Source organism: Chanos chanos, chromosome 10 (assembly GCF_902362185.1).
Source record: "Chanos chanos chromosome 10, fChaCha1.1, whole genome shotgun sequence".
NCBI classification, from domain to species: Eukaryota; Metazoa; Chordata; class Actinopteri; order Gonorynchiformes; family Chanidae; genus Chanos; species Chanos chanos.
In genome coordinates, this window is record NC_044504.1 from 10,989,514 (window position 1) to 11,009,125 (window position 19,612).

General features: G+C 37.3%; 1 protein-coding gene across 1 annotated transcript in view; it reads left to right on the forward strand.

The window, feature by feature from the left end:
* slc1a7b (solute carrier family 1 member 7b) overlaps positions 1 to 19,612 on the forward strand; it is a 35,856-nt gene that overhangs the window by 10,801 nt on the left and 5,443 nt on the right. Inside the window, exons 3-7 of the mRNA XM_030785993.1 lie at positions 9,812 to 10,027; positions 15,882 to 15,924; positions 16,576 to 16,810; positions 17,855 to 17,954; positions 18,587 to 18,820. Coding sequence (XP_030641853.1) covers positions 9,812 to 10,027; positions 15,882 to 15,924; positions 16,576 to 16,810; positions 17,855 to 17,954; positions 18,587 to 18,820 — 828 coding nt within the window. The remainder of the gene's footprint in view (positions 1 to 9,811; positions 10,028 to 15,881; positions 15,925 to 16,575; positions 16,811 to 17,854; positions 17,955 to 18,586; positions 18,821 to 19,612) is intronic.

A 19,612-nucleotide genomic window follows, 5' to 3' on the forward strand; every position in this document is an offset into this window, starting at 1 on the left:
CTTGCAAAAAAATTATAAAAGTGGTCTTAGAATAGAGAAGTGTATTTACTAATGTCAGTGAGGGTGCACATTATCTTGATTTCATTTAGGAATATGTCTCTTTAATCTGGTGTCGAGATGACATAAAAATATTATACTTTTCAGGGACTCGTTACTGTGCTCAGTTGACTGGGGAAATGCTTCGAGGCTCATTAGTTAGCAGTTTCTCTCTCTCTCTCTGTCTTTTCCTTTTTTTGGTTCAGTTTTTATTGACTCCATTCCAGTTTGGAGATGGCTCACAAAAGGTGCATATGCATGTTTCCATAGCATTATATTTCACTACTGGTTCCCCAACAGAACACACACATTCCCAAACAGAAATGATTGAATATGGATTATTTATTTTTTGTCAGAGTTTCATCAAAACTGCAAAGTCATGTTCTCAGGGGCATATTAAAATGAAGAAAGAAAACAAAACTCTTCAGATTTTGTCAATCTTGAGTAATGCTGTCCACCTAATACAGTATGAAAAAATCCTTCAGAATTCTGGTTTTCTGTCAATGGAACAAATGGAGCGGTTTGACCTGAAGCCTCAACCTAGCGCAAAAAAATGGCAGTTACATTAGAAACAGTTGTAGAGTTTGAGACACCCTAGTAAGTGACTTGATATTGATGTGTCCATTTCTGCAGTTGTCATTTTCAGAATGAGCTAGCTGAGTGTGGGCTAATTCCCATTCATTAACAGAATGTAAACAATACATTGACTGAAAATCGCAACAAATGCAGTGAATGTATTTAACACCTGAATGGAATGCATGTTCATATGCACCATTTGTAAGGCATCTCCATTTCACCTGCCCCTCTAGAGAACTGACATGCAAGATGTAAAAAAAAAAAAGAGCTGTATATATAGACTGGCCTATCAAAGCGTAAGGGTTACTCAGGCTATTTCAGTGATTTTTGTTTGGATAGACTATGAAGTTAAACACTGATCAAAGAGAGGCTGATCCCGACACTGCTGTCCTAAGGGAATTCATGATGCCAGCTCACAAAGCAAAGCAAGGACTTTGAATCACTTTTTTTTTTTTTGGAAGATTATATAGAATCCAGAGCAGAGCACCAATTTCAATTAATTACTAATGTATCAAGTACAAGTATAATATAATATTTCAAATTTTTCACCTGAAATGAGGGAAAATAAACCAGTTTCCATATGACAGTATAATTGTCAGGAAGTACAACGCTGCTGGACACAAGTGCAGACAACTGAGAGATTTTAATGATAAATGAAACAAACAAAAGAAGCTCAACACAAACAGGGTTAACAGGAGGCTAAAAGAAAGAGTACAAACGGGTTAACAGATCGTCTAGGAACTCTGGTATATGAAACACAAGACAGCTCAGAAGACACTGGGAAAGTGTAGACTTCACACTGACTGATCCGACGGAGGGGTTTAAATAGTGAGATATATAATAGAGCTAAAGTGAGGGCAGGTGTGCAGGAGGATAGTGATCAGACCGGTGATTAGTAGACCGACGACGCTGAGCGCGGAATGGCTGAAACCGGCAAGGGAGGGGGTGAGGTTGTTACAATAATGGTCATTCAGGCCATCAGTATACCATTCCTGCCTCTTAACGTGAATATACAGCTCTGACATATATCCATAGGACAGTGTGACAATTCTGAATTGATTTTCTTTTTAGACTGAGATTGACACTGAGATTGACATTGATACTAAAAGATTCAGTTATATGAGTTGTGCATAAAACAATGTATTTATGTCCACCATCATTCAGAGGATGGCCCAATTTTCTAATCTTCTAATTACCGCTTTTGTGTCGGATGAATCAGCTTAGTTAAACTTTATCCGGGTAAATATCTAGTTTTTTAAATTTGAAATTGAAATTACGAGGGCCCACCCTTTTCAGATGAATTCCACATTCCCTTTGTGTATGTACCCTTTCTGTACTGCTTAGCACAGCAAGTGTGAATGTTGTTTTTTTTTTTTCGTCCAGAATGAAATATTTCTATTATTAATTTGTTATTGATTATTAATTTCTTTATACTGTGTATGTTAGTGTAATTTACAATACCATGTGTCAAACTTGACTGAAATATTGAAATGTAACTTGACATGAGTCAGCTGACCTCATTAGAATTTGTCTTCCCACACAAATGGGCCCATAAAGCTGTCATACTTTAGAGAGTTTCCTAGTAGAGAGGAAAGGAGTGAGTAAATGATGATGATGACTGCCATGTACTGCCGTTCAGTTTATATGTGTAAGAATGAAGATGTTAAAACACCAGTAAGATTACTTGTTGAAGAATATCGAAGAGCAAGAAGCCCATCTGTGAATATTAGTAAAATGCTTACCCATATCTGTATCCTTTGATTTGACGTGCTGTCCGTGAACATATTTTAAGTCTTTTGAAAGGAGCTGGAGAGGTCTAACACCATGTTGAGCAAAAAAAAGAAGAACAAACAAATAAAAAAAACTTTGGGAAATACACAAATTTGTGCTTGATACACTTTCCATATAAATATTTAATGCAAAAGAAAATCCAAATAGATATGTTCTATTTTTCTCCATAGATTGGCATAGGTTTAGTCATAGGACAAGGCCAATGTATTAAAATAATCTTCCATTTTTATTAGGTGGGGGCAGGGGTCAATATCATAATTATGCCTACATCACAGCACTGTGATTATAAATATCAGCTATATGAGCTGATTATACAAATGTTATACAAAGTACATCTGAGCTTCTTTTTTTTTGGCAATTGCTTCACACACACACACATACACACACACACACACATACACTTGTGAGGTACATGACCATGTTCATAATTAGCAATGACTAATTACAGCCCTTCTGTCTACCTGTCTAAAACACAATAAAATGTTGATTAGTGTGAATTTGTGTGCCAATAAAACAGGCCCAACAACTACTTTACCATGGTTTGATATGATTGCTAATTTTCCTCATTATTTCACCAAATAAAGACTGTCATTATGACAAGCCAAGCTCCTGCTTTCCTAAAGACACTAAAACATAATTTTACATTCAAAATAGACAACTCACAAATATCCTCTCGGCTTTCTGAAAACAAACACCTCCAATTACAACAAAGTCCAAATGGTTATTAATATAGACAAAAGATAACCGTAATAATCCATTGTTTGAATTTTCCTGTCACCTCCCTAGATGACCTAGCACCTGTGAAAAAGCAACAGAATGATAAATCATTTCACCACATCTACATGAGAACACACAGACTACATTTGAAATAATACATTTTCAATATATTGTAATGTATTGTTTATATATGTATATATGTATATATATATAAAACTGACAATAATACAATACCAGTCATGAATACTCAGAGATGAAGGGTGCATGTGCTGAGCAATCTTTATTTCCAAAATGCAAAAAAACATGTTGAGTTCAACACACAAGTAACAGACTGCTGAAGGCGAGGCAGGAAATCAGAAACCAGGGAACAGGCTAGGGTCTGAACACAGATCTAGGAAAACAAACAGGTAAGAATGGTAACAGGAGTAACACAGCTAAGAACAGTCAAGGGGTTGGGAGATTTTGCAAATGACTGAGGTGTACAATAACGCGTTGTTTTACAGTCCGCTATTAACTACGACATGAGATGGTAATACAATACAGCTATTAGGAAAGTGCCAAAAAAAAAAAAAACTGGATAGGAAGTACTAAATAATTTTCTGGTAAGTACACAGAAACCTACTACGAAACTATATGACAACAAAATATAGTTATTTGGAAAGTACGGATTAGAAATGTATAGTAAATACTAAGTTATGATCTAGGAAGTACATGGAAACCTACTAGGAAACTAGATGGTTAGGGTTGTTGCCATCTAGCTTCCTAGTAGGTTTCTATGTACCTACCAGGAAATTATTCAGTACTTCCTATCCTAATAACTGTACTTTATTACCATCTCATTTCCCAGTTAATACCTGGTAATTAGCAGACTGTAAAATAAAGCATCACTGAGTATACATTTAAGTGACTTCATGAGTCAGTGAAAAAGCAACATATGAATATGATAGTCAGATGATGAGCTGGTTAGCTGATGAGCAGGCAGAAAGAGCTCTAATCATTTGGAAGAAAGTCTCAAAGTAATATTGTATTTATAGAATATTTTCATTGTAAAAAAATCACTTTCATGTAAATAAAGAGATGATGGGAGAAAAATCAAAGAATAAATAAATGATGAAGAGTGTGCATGGTAATTCCCATCCCCTTGTGTTTTTACATGTTTACCTGAGATTAGGAGAAAGTGCTATTCATTCATGCCTGGAATTAGTGTAATATCACGTACACCATTTTCGTATACTGCACTAAAAAAAACCAACAACAATAATTTGGATTTTGCAATTCAAGAGAGTGTTTGCATGCTTTCAGGGACTTTCAGTCATTTTGAAGGTGTATGTTTGCATAAGTAACTGTTTAGACGACAAACCTGAGCCGCCTGCAGTGTTTGTAATTGGAGTGCACACAAACGTGAAGCACTGAGTAATCCTGACAGCGTTGCCTGTGATGAACTCAATGCTATTAGTGGTGATTGAGAGTGGAGAGTTATTCCCTGTGAAGTAGATTATTCATTTGCCTGATTAATTTTTGTACTGCGTCCTTTGTATGAATGACATTTTGTAGAGAGCAACATCCGCCTCAATCCCAAGTGAATTAGCACCTTATGTAGCCCTGGAAGATCCCTGATAAACCGTGTAAGTTAAGTGTCAGCTCAGCTGCGAGTATGTTTAGAAATAATTGTTCAGTATTGTTTCAGTTTTAGATGTATCAGATGGATTTTTCTGTTTTTTGTTGTTTTTGTTTTTTTTTTTTACTGTCACAACAGGTAGCGAACCTGCAGACCTCATATCTACTGAATAACCAGATTCTACAGACAAACCCACTTCATAATGTGGTCTGGTGGATTCAAATCTATAACAATATGATTCAAAAACATGACTTTGTAATTCAGCACTGCAAAAGTGGGTGTCAGTTTAAGGGAAGTTGTAAGGAACATGGAAAATATAATACAATGGACTATATATAACATTTAAGGAGCAGCATTGAGACTGCATTCCCCATTCTCTCCACTTTCAGGCTATTTCCAATTATTTTTGAACTTCCAGTTCTGATAATTAGATATGTTCTCATGATTGCATACAAATGCACACTTGTCAGCGCTGTGTTGTGTTTCAGACAGGCAGACAGAAGGGCTGTAATGAATCATAAGATATGTTGCACATTTTTGTTTCTCATGTATGTTTCATACCTCTGCCAATATTCCTCTCTCATCAGCATTGCATAACCACTGCTTGTAGATGCACATTTGCTTCTCAGATTTGCCAAAGGCAACAAGCTGAATTTTAACCTTTGGCTTGTTACAGAACTATGGTACTTGACTCTGTTGTTCTTTGGTCATAAAGATGGGCCAGTCCCCTTAGCAACCTTCAGTCTTCAACTGGCTGTCATGATGTCATTATCAGCAGTGACGTCAGTGTTCTGTTCAGATTTTTGTTTTATTGTAAAACAAAATATTGTATATGAAATCTATTGTGTATATAATGGAACCAAAATGAGAGACATTGTATTGGAACTGAAAATAACAAGCAGGATGCCATATAAACAGGACAGGCAGTAGGTAAAGTGAACTCTTGAACTCTAAAATGAACTCATAGCACTCATAGTTTTGAGCACAGGTGTCTGAAGTGTTTCAAAAGTTACAGTTAAAATTGTTCTTTGACTTCTCTTCTTAGAAGCTTAAATCAGAACCCAAAGTTACGTCATTTGAGAGTCTTCATTAACCAAATGGTAAAATAATTTAGGAGATACTGTTTTATTCTGTTTGGATTTTGTTTAAAATCCTATTCAATATGCTCTTTGAATAGCTGAGGTGTCACAAGCCTCTCATCAGTTTTTCTAATTGACATTTCTTATACTCATCATTCATCAAATTTTGCCCTATGCAGGAACATGACATAGAGCAAGTTTCTTTAAATTCCACTCATATGAAGAAACTTTTATGTTGGCTCCCAGTTAAGAAACGGTTCTACTAAACGTGGTCAAAGTTTAGCTGTAGACTTAAAATAGGCAAATAGATCTGGAGAAAAATCATTAATGTCTGAAAACAGTGATGCTTTACATGCTGATGATGTCTGTGGAGAGCTGAGAAAACCCTGTCACCCCTGTGTATTTTCATAAACCTCATTCATTTTTAGGTAACATTATTAAAATTTTTCTGTCATGTTCCTCTAATCAAAGGAATATCCATCTCTTATGTTGTTTGCATACAACATAAGAGATGGAAAAACACAGTTCTCAGTTATAATTTTATGAGTAATCCTAAAATCAGAGTCCCTGAGAGGCTAATGCTGAAAACAGAGAAATTTTATGCTTTACTAAAATGACATTGTGTTGCCTTCGCAAACAAACTTGTGCACTACATAAAATGATCATAGCAGTGAAGAAAACAATGCTTCACCCAAGATGAAAACCACTCAAAAGTACTTCGCTACTGCCACTACTGCCAATAACAAATCCCATTTATTCAGCCCAGCCCCTCATAGACATTTAGTGCATTACCCACAGTCAGCATAACAGAACTAATGAAATGTAAAGAGACATGTGAATGTAAACTGTCTCATGTCTGTCAGAAGTCCTTCTGTTTGCTCACACAGAACAACTCAGTTTTGTAAGATTAAAAGAAAGTCAGTGTAAAACAGCATTTTGTAAGTTATAGTATAGGAAATGTAAAACATAAACAATAAGATAACTCAGAACTGTGCATCAACTGTAACATTTTAATCTGAATGAAAGATCGGACAGTATTTTATCTTGAACAAATATGCTAGGCATACTTCACCACATCTTTACGCTACACATGACTCGTAGGTATAACTGTACATACTGTAAGTGAGTAACGCTTCTCCATACTGTCATTCAGACCGTCTGAGTGGCAGTGATTCAGTGTCAGAGCCACTCTTAACCACATTCACAACCGCACATGTTCTCTCTCTCTCTCTCTCTCTCTCTCTCTCTCTCTCTCTCTCTCTCTCTCTCTCTTTCTCGCTGACATTTATGCTTTGGAGATATACAATCAACATTTCGCCTTAGTGTGTATTCATCAATCTTCCCTTTGTAAAAATCTAAAGTATCCTTTTCAATCAGTAATATTCAGAGCAGAACATTATTACCCACCCGAACACTTGAGCACCTGAACCCTAACTTAATTTTCTCTTTCTTCCTTTTTCTAACATTCATTTTACCTGTCTTCCTTTTTCTGTCACTCATCTGTCATGTGTGTGAACCCTGTCCAGATATCATCAAGGGTGAACAATGGATACCTGCCGAACTGACTATATACAACTGGTAACACAACGGTGTAGGCCTGTTAACCTAACAATGCATGGCTGCTAATCTGCATGAGTGTCTTGGAGCAGAGTTCCTGTTGCATTCTTATTTGAATGACTCTCAGGTTGATTGAATTGTGATTGTTATATGAGCAGCTTTTCGAATGAAGCCTTTTATTGTGGATTTACCTAGTGTCTCATATGCTTCTACGAGCATGTCTAGCTAGCTGAGGATACTATGTTCTTGAAGACAAAAGGTCTTGCTGGTGTTTGGAACTAACTGTCCAGAATCTCATAAATATGGGTTGTAGATTCCAGATTCCATATGTGCCAACTTTAAATTCTGATGGCTCATTGAATTTAAACAAGGTTGTCTGTACCGGTCTGGGCAATAAAGTTGGTAAAGATCTCAGCATGAGTCTTTTTGCATTTTGACTCTAATACCACATAGTCAATATTTGGTCCTTTGTGATTATCGTAAAAAAGAGGGAGTTATAACATGTTGCAGTTGGATCTTTATGTATCTTGTCCTTTTTTTGTGTGTGCTCAGAGTAGAGCAACATGCAGGCATATAAAGCAGAAACAATGTGTGTGGCTGTAAGCAGGCAATGTGACGTCCTTTTATCTCCAGCTGTTCCTCTGGCCCTTGACAGTCTGACCTGAATGATTGTGATGGTGACTTAAGGGCTCATGTTGGGAAGACAAATGCCATATGCTGTATATTTCATCTCCTCTCTCCCAGCGTTTCCCCAGGAGACGATTCAATTGACAGAAAGCCAGATTATAACTGCTGGCAGAGAGAGAGCGAGAGAGAGAGAGAGAGAAATAGACAGAGAGAGAGACAGAGAGAGAGAGAGAGAGAGAGAGAGAGAGAGACATTTTCTTAATGAGTCCATTGGCACACGTGATTTGGATCCCCAACGTCATAGCAGGCAGCCATAGCGGATTACCCACAATGCCATCTGGGTGAGAGGCTTGAGAGGACGCCTGGCTCAGTCAGTTAGATGTCATTGACTCTGTCGTACATATACACATACTTGTGATTCAAAATCTATTCCTATTCTGCTTTTTAACACTAGAATATACTCTATGCTGCCATGTGGCATAAGTGTCCGGACAGAAATGTCAATGGAAATTTGAACTATGGTCAGGCACATAACATTGGTTTAAGCATTGTGAATGTGTGTTGGTAACATGAAAATAAGAAAAAATGGATGTCTTACAATGACATTACAGCTCATGATTTTTTATCTGGCTAATCTAATAAGACTACATTTAAATCGTTTAATTTTTCAGAAATATTAATAGTGTATTTAGAACTGAAGTTTCTCATTGAATGAGCAGCTGTATCCATCTGAAGCAACATGATGGTTATATATTTCATAAAACTAAGTGAATAATTCATGGATCTTTAATTTTATAGATATGTCGTAAGACCTGAATTTAGCTTAGTGAGCTGACAGTACAGCTCTGGGAACTGATTAAGCATGACACTATTTTTCTGCGGTATAATTCTCATGTTCCAGTTTTTGCAATCATTTATAGTATAACTTACCACGATTTTTTTTTTTTTTTTTGAATGATCCCACATTATTAATTGTAAAGTGTGTAAACAGAGCCATATCAGTGTAACAGTGGACCAAACACAACATTCCAATCAATTTTTCTTTTCAGTCTGACGTGAAATCTGTGTCCAACCATTGCCAAACATAAAAAAAAAAAAACCCAAAACATTTTTTTTTTACCTCACAGATATGAGAGATGTCCTGAAATCATTAATTTCTAATCTCTGAGCAAGCCTGGCCAGCTGTTCCATAGTAACGAACAGCAGCCTTTTAGAGGGCACCCCCCAGCCTCTAATCTTTTGGCAAAGCCGCGCCAGCCACTCAGTCAGCCTGCCACTCAGTCCGCCAGTCTGTCCGCGGGCCTTTTGCCTAGCCTGTCATATAGCCTGTTGACTGGAGCATTTAGATAGATAGATACATTTAAATTGCTTAGAGGTAATTAGAAGTAAACTGAAAATTCAGCTCTTCAATCTTTTTTCTTTTTTTTTTTTCTTTCTTTCTTTTATTTTATTTATTTATTTTATTTATTTATTTATTTATTTACTTTTACAATCGGTAGCCCAAATTAAAATTCCTCTCTTGAATTCAGTTTTGAAGTGAGCTGACTTTTTTTTTTTCTCTTTGCTAGGACAGTGGCAGGTCTAGCAGCTTTACTCAGAAATGAACTGCTGACATAGATAAGCTCTAACATCTGTCCACTGTGTATGAGACTGCCTGATATTTCATAAATTTGTGTTTCTCTGTAATAACCCCTCTGAACTGATAGCATTGTCAAAATTGTCCGGCAGGTCCTGTCAGATCTGCTCGTTCTGGGGCTGAGAAGCATTATTTTCACTTACTGTACATGTTCTGTCTCTGTCTTCTGTGCAGTTTGATGTCTGGACTGGCAGCTCTGGATGCGAAATGCTCAAGCAGACTTGGTCTGATCACTGTGTCCTACTACCTGTGGACCACCTTTCTTGCTGTGGTGGTGGGAATTGTGATGGTGTCCATCATTCACCCTGGTGGTATGGCTCAGAAAGAGGACTCAGAGGACAGCGGCAAGCCTATCATGAGCTCAGCCGATGCTCTGCTTGACCTTATACGGTGAGCTATGCACACATTACACGCACACGCGCGCACACGCACACATATACACACATATACACAAATATATGTATATGTATGTAGGTATAGAACACACACAACACGAACACATATGGATAAACAGACACACAGAAAATCATATGACAGCTGGTGACAACTCACTGTTAGTGTTCTATGACACTAACACAGGTGTTTCTGCTGGTCTCAAACATCAGCTGTCGCTTTTTTCTCTTCTCTTAACAGTTTAGTTATGTTCGCCTGGCTTTCTTCCAGACTCACAGTCCACAAAGCAACCCCCCCCCCCCGGTCCCCCTTCTCTCTCAGAGGTTATTATGTCAGTCAGAGTAGATTCAAACCAGTCTTTTAATTAGTGTATCCTACCTAGGGAGGTTTCACAGTCATTTTAGGATAACTGTGCAGATTTAAGTTGGGCTCACATGGATTGAAAAAGTGCAAATTTATTCATACAGTTTGAAAAACACTTCAGGGACTGCAGTGACCTTAATGTAGTACCGTTAACAACCCCCTTATGGACTGAGCTCCTGTTGGGCCTCAGAGACCTATCCCACTCCAGTTCAATGTTAGCCCCTTTAGGTTTGTTTGTATGTATGTACGTGTATGTATGTACGTATGTATTTTATTTTGTTTATGTCATTTTGACTCATAGCTCTTTTATCTCTTCCCTGATAAAAAAAAAAATTAGTGTTGTTGTCAAGGATGACTCGGGAAGCTGGAGGCATGTGCAAACCAGGCAGACTGGTACTCAAGAACAGCTCTAAGAGAGCAGGTGTAAAGACTAATTGGATTACACAGACTCACAAACTAGTGCAGGGTGTCAGACTGAGGATCCGGCTTGAATACACAAGAATAACGTTCCGAGCAAATAACTTCATAAAAAGCCTCATAAATAGCAAGAAGTAGGGGTATTTATACAAGCAGAAAACAAGGCTTAATGAAGACAAACAGGTGAAAGCACTGATTGAAGAAGTGAACCAGTGAAAGGGTACACTGACTAATTAAACCAAGGAGAAGTGAGGATAGAGGTATGACAGTTGTGCACTCTTGCCACGTTTGCCGACAGTGTTTTTCCCCCAAATACATTTTATAGTTTGAGGAGCACGCCACTGCTAGTGTGTTGACACTATCTCAGAAAAACTACTCATGGGGAAGAAGGTGTATTTCCTCTGTGTTTTGGTTTCCCATCTTCGACCAAAGAAATGAGAAAAAAAAAGATTGTATAACCAAACATGGTCTTTGGGCCCCTAGTTCTATTTCAAAACTGACTGAAAAAAAATGATACCACTACGAATATACTTGCCAAGGATCACATGTGCAATATGTCTTTCTACGACAGTAAAGTAAACTGCAGGAGGGCTGACGCTGTTACACAGTGGTCCAGCCAGGAACCATATAAACACTCTTTGAGTTTATTAAAACCTGGACATTTTCGCTGTGTATCATATTAATGCTGCAGAGGCACCATAAACATTCTACCACTGCTGCCACAAACCTTCCAGAGCTATACACGTCTTCCAGCAAGAACTCACACTTAACAGCTGTACTTTCCTGCAGAGAGAGAGAAAAAAAAAGTGCGATCTGAGCTTAAGTGCTTTTATCAATTTTGCAGTTGGGAAGCAGCTGCGGCAGGGAATAGAGCTGTCCTTGACATTACCACCTGGATTTTTCTCAGGAAAATTCATAATAAACCTCCAGCTTTATGTAACTCGGGAATACACTGTTGCCTGGGGTCGTAGTCTGCTGTTGTGTTTTTATTTAGTGAACTAAATAAGTAAAGTCTCATACATATTATTAAAGGCAAAATCAAAGAATTTCAGTCACATCTATACACACCTTTCACTTACTAGTACAAGGTCCTTATATTTGCATTTGATTTGCATTGTTTTGAGTAATAGGCTTGCATATGAGAATAATCATCAATAAATCACCAGTGGAAGAGCGTGTGGCAGACATGTTGGTATTTCTGTTGTTGTTTATTTGCATGACAAATTACAGGCCCAGTAATATGCTGCAAAGTGCACATAGGAACATTGTTATGAAATCTCAACATGCACAGATATTTGTATGCTGTTAAACAAAAAAAAAAGTTTAATAGCCTCTCCTTGAACACTAAACAGTTCTAAGGATGCAAAACATGGAGCTTTGATTTTCTTCACGTCCATATCAGACTTGTGTGATTTTGAAACCCACATTCCAGTTCTTTGAAGAGGCTTTATTTCTCAGCCTCCTTTTCTTCACCATCTTCAAAACTACTGTAGCTTTTATTATACTGTCTGCCACACTGTTTTTTTGTCTCCCCAGGTCATACGCAGAGCATTGTTTTTACACAGAGAGAGCACTCATCTAGAGATTTTAATTAGGTAGTCTCACTGAGGGAGGTCAGAACGTGCCTGGTAAACAACAGGGAGGAGGGCGGAGAGCCCTCATAGAGAAAATTATGGTTTCAGAAGATTCTGGGCTTTTAAATCAAGCATGATTCTGTTCTTCCTGGCTACATTTATGGATTTTCTAAAAAAAAAAAGAAAAAAAGAAAAAGAAATGTCCTTCGGTTTGACAAATACTGCCTCATTTCCTAGGGATGGAATTTGATGGCTTCCATCGATTTGATGGAAGCCATCCTTGTTTTGATGGACACTGTAACGAGTTTATGCATTTTGTTTAAATCAGAGTGGGTTCCATGCAGTGACTCATGCAGGCCATCCCTGATTATCATGTCATTGACCAAACCTCCAACACAAGGATTGTTAATCATGTGAAGGAAGGCTTAGCGCATGTTGATATCCAGAGCCGTGTCAATCAATTCCTGCATGATTTGTCATCTGTGTGTGTGTGTGTGTGTGTGTGTGTGTGTGTGTGTGTGTGTGTGTGTGTGTGTGAGACAGAGACAGAGAGAGAGAGAGAGAGAGAGAATTGGAGAGAGAGACCTTTGTGATCTGGCTGATCAAATCTGAAGGGTGTGACTTCCATTCACAAGTGATTAAATGATTAATATAACTCTTTGTTCATGCCTGGACAATTGGCACTAGATAACTGCTGTTGTTAAAAATAGGAGTTAGCAGAGGCTAGCTTCCACATGTTAATCTGTCATATACAGCACACAGAACACAAGCAGCTATGCGCTGTTCTGTCCAGTTGCAACTTAACACCATAGCACCTATTTGCCATTTATACAATGTGGGCGAAGAACTACATATAAGGAGCTGTCTGTATAGTGTGATATAGATGCGAATGGAGGTAAAAGGGTGCTCAAGCTTTGCTCACATGCTGACAATGATTTGGCAGCTCTCCAGAGCATACACATGAGTCAACTTTGGAGCAAGCTGATGACTATACACCCACAAACTGCACCAGTGGCTCTGTAAGTGATGACAGCTCTACTAGAGCCTTATTAGTAACGTGACTGTCAGACTATCAGCTCTGCTCTGTACCAGCTTCAGTTTGTTATGAACACATATGTTGGTTAGACTTCAACTACAACAAGAGCAGTCTCTTATAAAGTACACAGACTCGCTAACGCTAACTCAGACAGCAAACAGTAAAATATAAATATATTAAAGAATAAATAAGGGGATTAAAAATAATCCCAATACTACTGAATATTTGAGCAAATGCATTAATGAATAAATGGATTTGGGAATAAAATCAGAATTTAGAATGCATGTACCTATTTATTTATCCATGTATTTATTCTATTATTAAACCATTCTTTTATTTATTTGTTTTTTTTATTATTCCTTGCTCATGCATAATACATGCTCTGAGTCCTCCATAGTCTTTTGTAAACAACTTTCTTAACCATAATAACAATGTACACTCAAAATTGGTTAAAACTTGTTAAATTTTACATTAGATTTCTTTAATATTAACAGTCTGATATTACGTGCACATTTGATATCCTTTTAATTTGGTAAATATCTGAATTAAATATAAGTGGACATAGCTTAGAACTAATGCAAGAGGCAAATAGAGAGATTTAATAATAATAGTTCATTCTTCCTAACCATTTTTGCATTCTGTTAAAATACTTATACATATTATCTGGTCACAATATGAATACTGCAGAACTACTTGACACTATCCTCCATTTGAAATATTTTTAACGATGGTTTGGTGTCTTTGATTTTGTTTTTGTACATTTTGTTGATGTTTATGGGTTGTCTTTTTGTTCAGTTACGGAATCTCCCAATAGCTTTTGAATGGATGTTCAGTCTCAGTGGTCCTGCTGAGACAAACAGATCTGTTTTGATGTTGTTTTGGAACAAGTACAGATGTATCCTTTTCATTTACACCATAGATATCTCAGGTCCCCTATTCCAATACCTGTGCTTTTTCACATAAATGACAGCTTCCCACTGTCAGCAAAGGGTTGTGATGTTTTGGTCTGTTGTCATTATTTAGTTTTGAGGTCTAAAGGGTGCAAACAATGAGAAAACAGCAATGCAACAAAAACCCATGGGCAATCTGTTGTTCAGCTTATAAAAACATTTGACCAGACCTTTTTTGTACATTTGTTTTGTTTTCAATGGTAGAGTGTCAATACTGCTGAAATTTTGAAAGAGGACTTCTCCACATGAGATTCTCTGCAGTAGGAAAATGCACTCTGTCAGAAGCAGGTTTAGATGTGGCACAAATGTGACAGAGGAAAAGAGAGGGGGAAAAGGTAAAAAAAAAAAAGGAAAATACAGGAGAAGACAACAGTACCAAGAGTTGAAATACAGAGAGGAGAGCTAAATAATCAACATAAAAAGAAAGAGCAAGAGAGTGAATCTTTTACTGCATCTATGACACTGTAAAGGAGTATTATGGTCAGATAGGATGTACAGAGATTTTTAGGAAGGAGGTCAGAATGTCAAACAGAGTCCACCCATCAGCCTTAAGATGAAAGAGAGGTACAGCTTTGATCAAAAGAGGAAATCCTCTGTACAATACGATCAAATGATTGATTACTATACTTTGGAAAGTACAAGAAAAATTAAGAGGTAAAAAAACTACTACTGTTCGTACAAAAAATCTGTATTAGATAACATTTTGGATGTATGCCTTTCGCATCCTAAGTGTTTTGTCAAATTCAAGCAGATCAACCAAAGGATCAAAACGTGATTTAAAATGGGTGTCAGTGAATATTGCTGTATGTGCTACACATAATAGATTTTAAATGTTTGCTGACCTTGGTTACAGTTAGAGGTTGCTATTGCTAAACAAATGCCATGGACAGCTGAGCAAGAATTGGTTGAGATTATTCAAAAAAGCCTTGTGGTTGACTTCAGCAGTGACATTGAAATGACAGTGCCTGAATTCTTAAGTGTATGATGTATCTTGTGACCAAGAAAAACTTGGAGCTGAACAACGTGCAGTATGTCCTTCAGTGCTCGCTTTCGTTCATACATTCCTCAGATTGAATCTACTGGCAGTGACCTTGTCAATATATTTCACACAATGGATTTGTAGTAAAGCAGATTAGATGATAAAAATCATTACTATAACAGTGGCATATACCTTATTCACAGGTGCACTGAACACATTTAAAAGAAAAAAAGGATTTGCTCAACATAACATATTTTCTTGAGACTCATTAGTAGTTCTGACAATGTATGTAGATATAAAAACTTCATTTGGAACAGTGCTCTGCTTTAAATATGTTCTTAACTGCGGTATTGCAAATCATGTGTGAAAATTGCAGCAATTTGAAAATTACACCCTGAAAGTAACAGTGTTCCATTAGAGATATTGTGTGAAAACCTGAACAGCCAATATGGGATGGAATCAGTTTTTTACGTGGATAAATTGCAGTTCACACTGTTTCCAACGGTATTTTTTTCTCCTTCTTTCCAAACAGTAATATGTTTCCTGCCAACCTCGTTCAAGCCACTTTCCAGCAGGTGAGACACCATTTTAACCTTAATAAATTAACAGTAAAAATTGTAGGTTCCTGTTCAAAGGTTCAAACTTCAAAGGTTCCTGTCACTGCATAAAACATAAGGCTTTGCTTTACCTGCAGTTGTAAATGTGTCTTGTGGTCTTAATAGTCTTAATTAGAGCTCTAAGCTTTTTTGAAGTTATTTTATATACAGTGCCAAATCCAAGGATGTCCACAGTACAGTAGGAATTGAAATAAAAACCAAAAAATTAACTCTGGATTAGAACGTGAGTTTTCGCTCATTTCTAGGTCCTATATTCATTTATTTATTTGTTTGTTCAGTGCATTCTAAATGTCCCTTATCTACATTGTAATAGAGAGAATTTTACTGTTGCCCTAATTAAAAAAATAATAATTTAACCAGTTGTTTGTGTGTGAAAACTGTGTTAATTAATTGTTTTAATCGCACAAACATGTCTCTTGTACTCCTTGAAAAACTAAATGTTCAAGTTTTAAAATTGATGTATCATTAATGTACAACAATTCAGTTCTACCCATGTAGATCACTTCAGCTCTGATCCAGTTGCATTATTCATTCCACTGTAGCTGCTGTGTGCACACCTCTCACTTTCTTTAACTGAATGAACCTATTCTCTGTCCTCCTCCATCTCAGTATCGAACAAACAGTGTGCCAATCATGAAGACACCCAAGACAACAGTTAGCCAAGGCCTAACAGAGACCACTACAAGGAGAGCACTGATTTATGGCATCCAGGATGACAATGGCACAGACATCCAGAACTTTCAGCTGGACCTGACCCCTCCCCCTGACGTGGTTTTCCGCACACTGCCAGGCACTAGTGAAGGCATGAACGTTCTGGGAATTGTCATCTTCTCAGCAACCATGGGTAAAAAAAAATGAATATGTCAATACATATAAATGTAAGATATTTAAAATTATACATGTTAAACACACACACACACACACACACACACACATACACATGCTTATACACACACACACACACACACACACACATATGCATATGAAAAGAGAGAGAGAGAGAGAGAGAGAGAGAGAGAGAGAGAGAGAGATTATATAATAATATGAAAAGAACACAGTGGTATCATAAAAGCACAGAAAATGAAAAATGGAATGAGAATTGAGAAAAGAGTATGTAATATGTGCTATATAATTCTTACTCATCGCGAGATGCACTCCTGTTTTAAATGGCAAATATTATGTTGTACTACTGACAAAAATTAATACAGAATTGAAAAGAAATCAACTGAAAATAGTTCATTCACCTGAATGAAACAAGAGACTCAAAAGAGAGATTATTTCTGTTTTGTGCTTTCACACAAAGTTCATAAGACCCATGTTGTTACTGCTGCTGAATGTAACTCACTTCAGATTTTGGTGCTCATACATTAGACAAATCAAATGCATGTAGATCAGTGTGTACAGCAAAATCTCAGAAAAGCAAATCTTTTTAGGCCTCATACGGACTACAGTTGTATGTGGTACAAAATCTGATTCCAAATCATATGATGTCTAGGTGATGAGAGTCAAAACCATCAAATCCAAACTGTTTGATGTTTATCCTTGCCAACAGGATTTTTTTTTACTACTCTTTTGGCGTCATGAGGTCACATGGCTTGGAATCAGATTTTGTGTCACATACAAATGTGGTTCAAAACACAGGATGTGAACAACAACATGTGAGGAGGGTCAATTCTAGCTGCAAAGTGAATGTATATCTAAGTTAAATTGTTTACAACTGCCAAAACACATTTTATCCATTCTTTTCTGGGCAGGAGGCTTTGTGTTATACAGTTTTAAATCTCTTGATGTATAACTGGGTTTATACTTTTGACTATTATGTTCATATTCTAGGCAGTGTCACTTGTAAACTGTTGTATACTGTTATAAATTATTGGTCTCCATTCAGGTATAATGCTAGGCAGAATGGGTCCTAATGGCAGTGCACTGGTCAACTTCTGCCAGAGTTTGAATGAAGCTGTGCTAAAGATTGTCGCTATTGTCATATGGTGAGTCTGTGACCTTCTTCTGCTTTGGTACAAAGAAAATATAAATAAATAAAGAATTATAACTGTTGTAAGTGAAGAAAGAAATGATTAACAAAGCAGTCAAATGGGTCCACATAAAATTGTGTAACTTTTGGTGCAATAGCCCATACATTTTTTTGTTCTTAAAGGCATGGGTTTGCTGTTTACTTTGTATCTTTGACAGAAACCCTCACACATAAACAGAAGTGATAATCATTTAAAACATCATTTCCTAACGACAACCAAAAAACCCTGAACTCTGTGATCCAGTGACCAAAGCATCAGGAGGAGAATGTAGAGAATGTAGAATCCTCTACAGTTCTAAAGCGCTTTTCAGCTCACATCCTGGACACTCAACTTGAAAGTCCATTATTATTTGAGTCCTGCACTCATGTCAACTGTGGCCCTGTGCTTGAGTGCAAATATTCTGTAAGTGTTAAGGGCTCGATGCGAGAAACATTTTTTTCAGAGCTCTCATAGTGGAAAGAACAGGGCTTCAGAGTGGTAGAGCATTAAACACGATCTCCAGAATTGCTTTGCTGATTTTCAGTAAATTCACAGTTCATTCTCAGTTCATTTCTAAAGTGTTTTGTGTGGATATGTGAATTGTGCAGGTATTTCCCATTTGGGATTGTGTTCCTGGTGGCCGGAAAGATTTTGGAAATGAGCGATCCGTCGGCCATGGGGAAGAAACTCGGCTTCTACGCCATCACGGTCGTGATGGGTCTGATCTTGCACGGCCTCTTTATCCTGCCTAGCATGTATTTCTTCATCACCAAAAAAAGTCCCATTGTCTACATCAGGGGCATCTTGCAGGCTTTGCTTATATCTTTAGCAACTTCCTCCAGGTAAGCTAACGTAAATATATACACACAAGCATGCAAACATATGTTCATTAGCACATAAACAGAAAGACTCACTTCCACACTAATAAAAACTTCTTCATCCCCAACAGAAGCTGTATAGAGATTTCTACAGGGTTTTCTTTACATTCATTCATATACATTTGTTAATTCCCAAGTGCTTAACCAATTGCAGTCACCTCTGAGTTAATGTTGGACACAGCATAAACTAACTGAGCGCTTACCATTCTATTGTGGTTTTTGCTGCTTGGGACAGTTACTGGGTGTTACTGGGAATAATAACTCAACCCTTTTTCGGACTAACAGTTTTCAATCAAAAAATGATCAATAGCCAGAGACAGGATATTGCATGAAAATCAACCCACATAAGAAACGGACACTATAGTAGATCTGCTCCAAATGTAGCAATGAATCAGGCCTGGATGCATGAAACAGATCTAGACCAGTGTCTTTTTGATTGTCTGATACAAGGAAGATACAGAATAGGCCCAGTTCCATCTTGAATAACATAAAATCTCATCCAGATCCAGCCCAGATCTATAAGTCTATTCATATCGATCCCAAATGTGGGGGACTCATTTTTCTCTAGATTGACATTGACCAGCTCTGTCCCAGACTTGGGCCCAAAGAAAGCCACCTAAATATTGATACTCCCATCATCAGCCAGAGTCAATGAGGATCAAATGTACATACTCCTCAACCATGATACCTCTGCATTGGTTTGCTCAGAATTAAATGTCAACAAATATCAAACTAGGGTAAAAACATGAGGTTTAA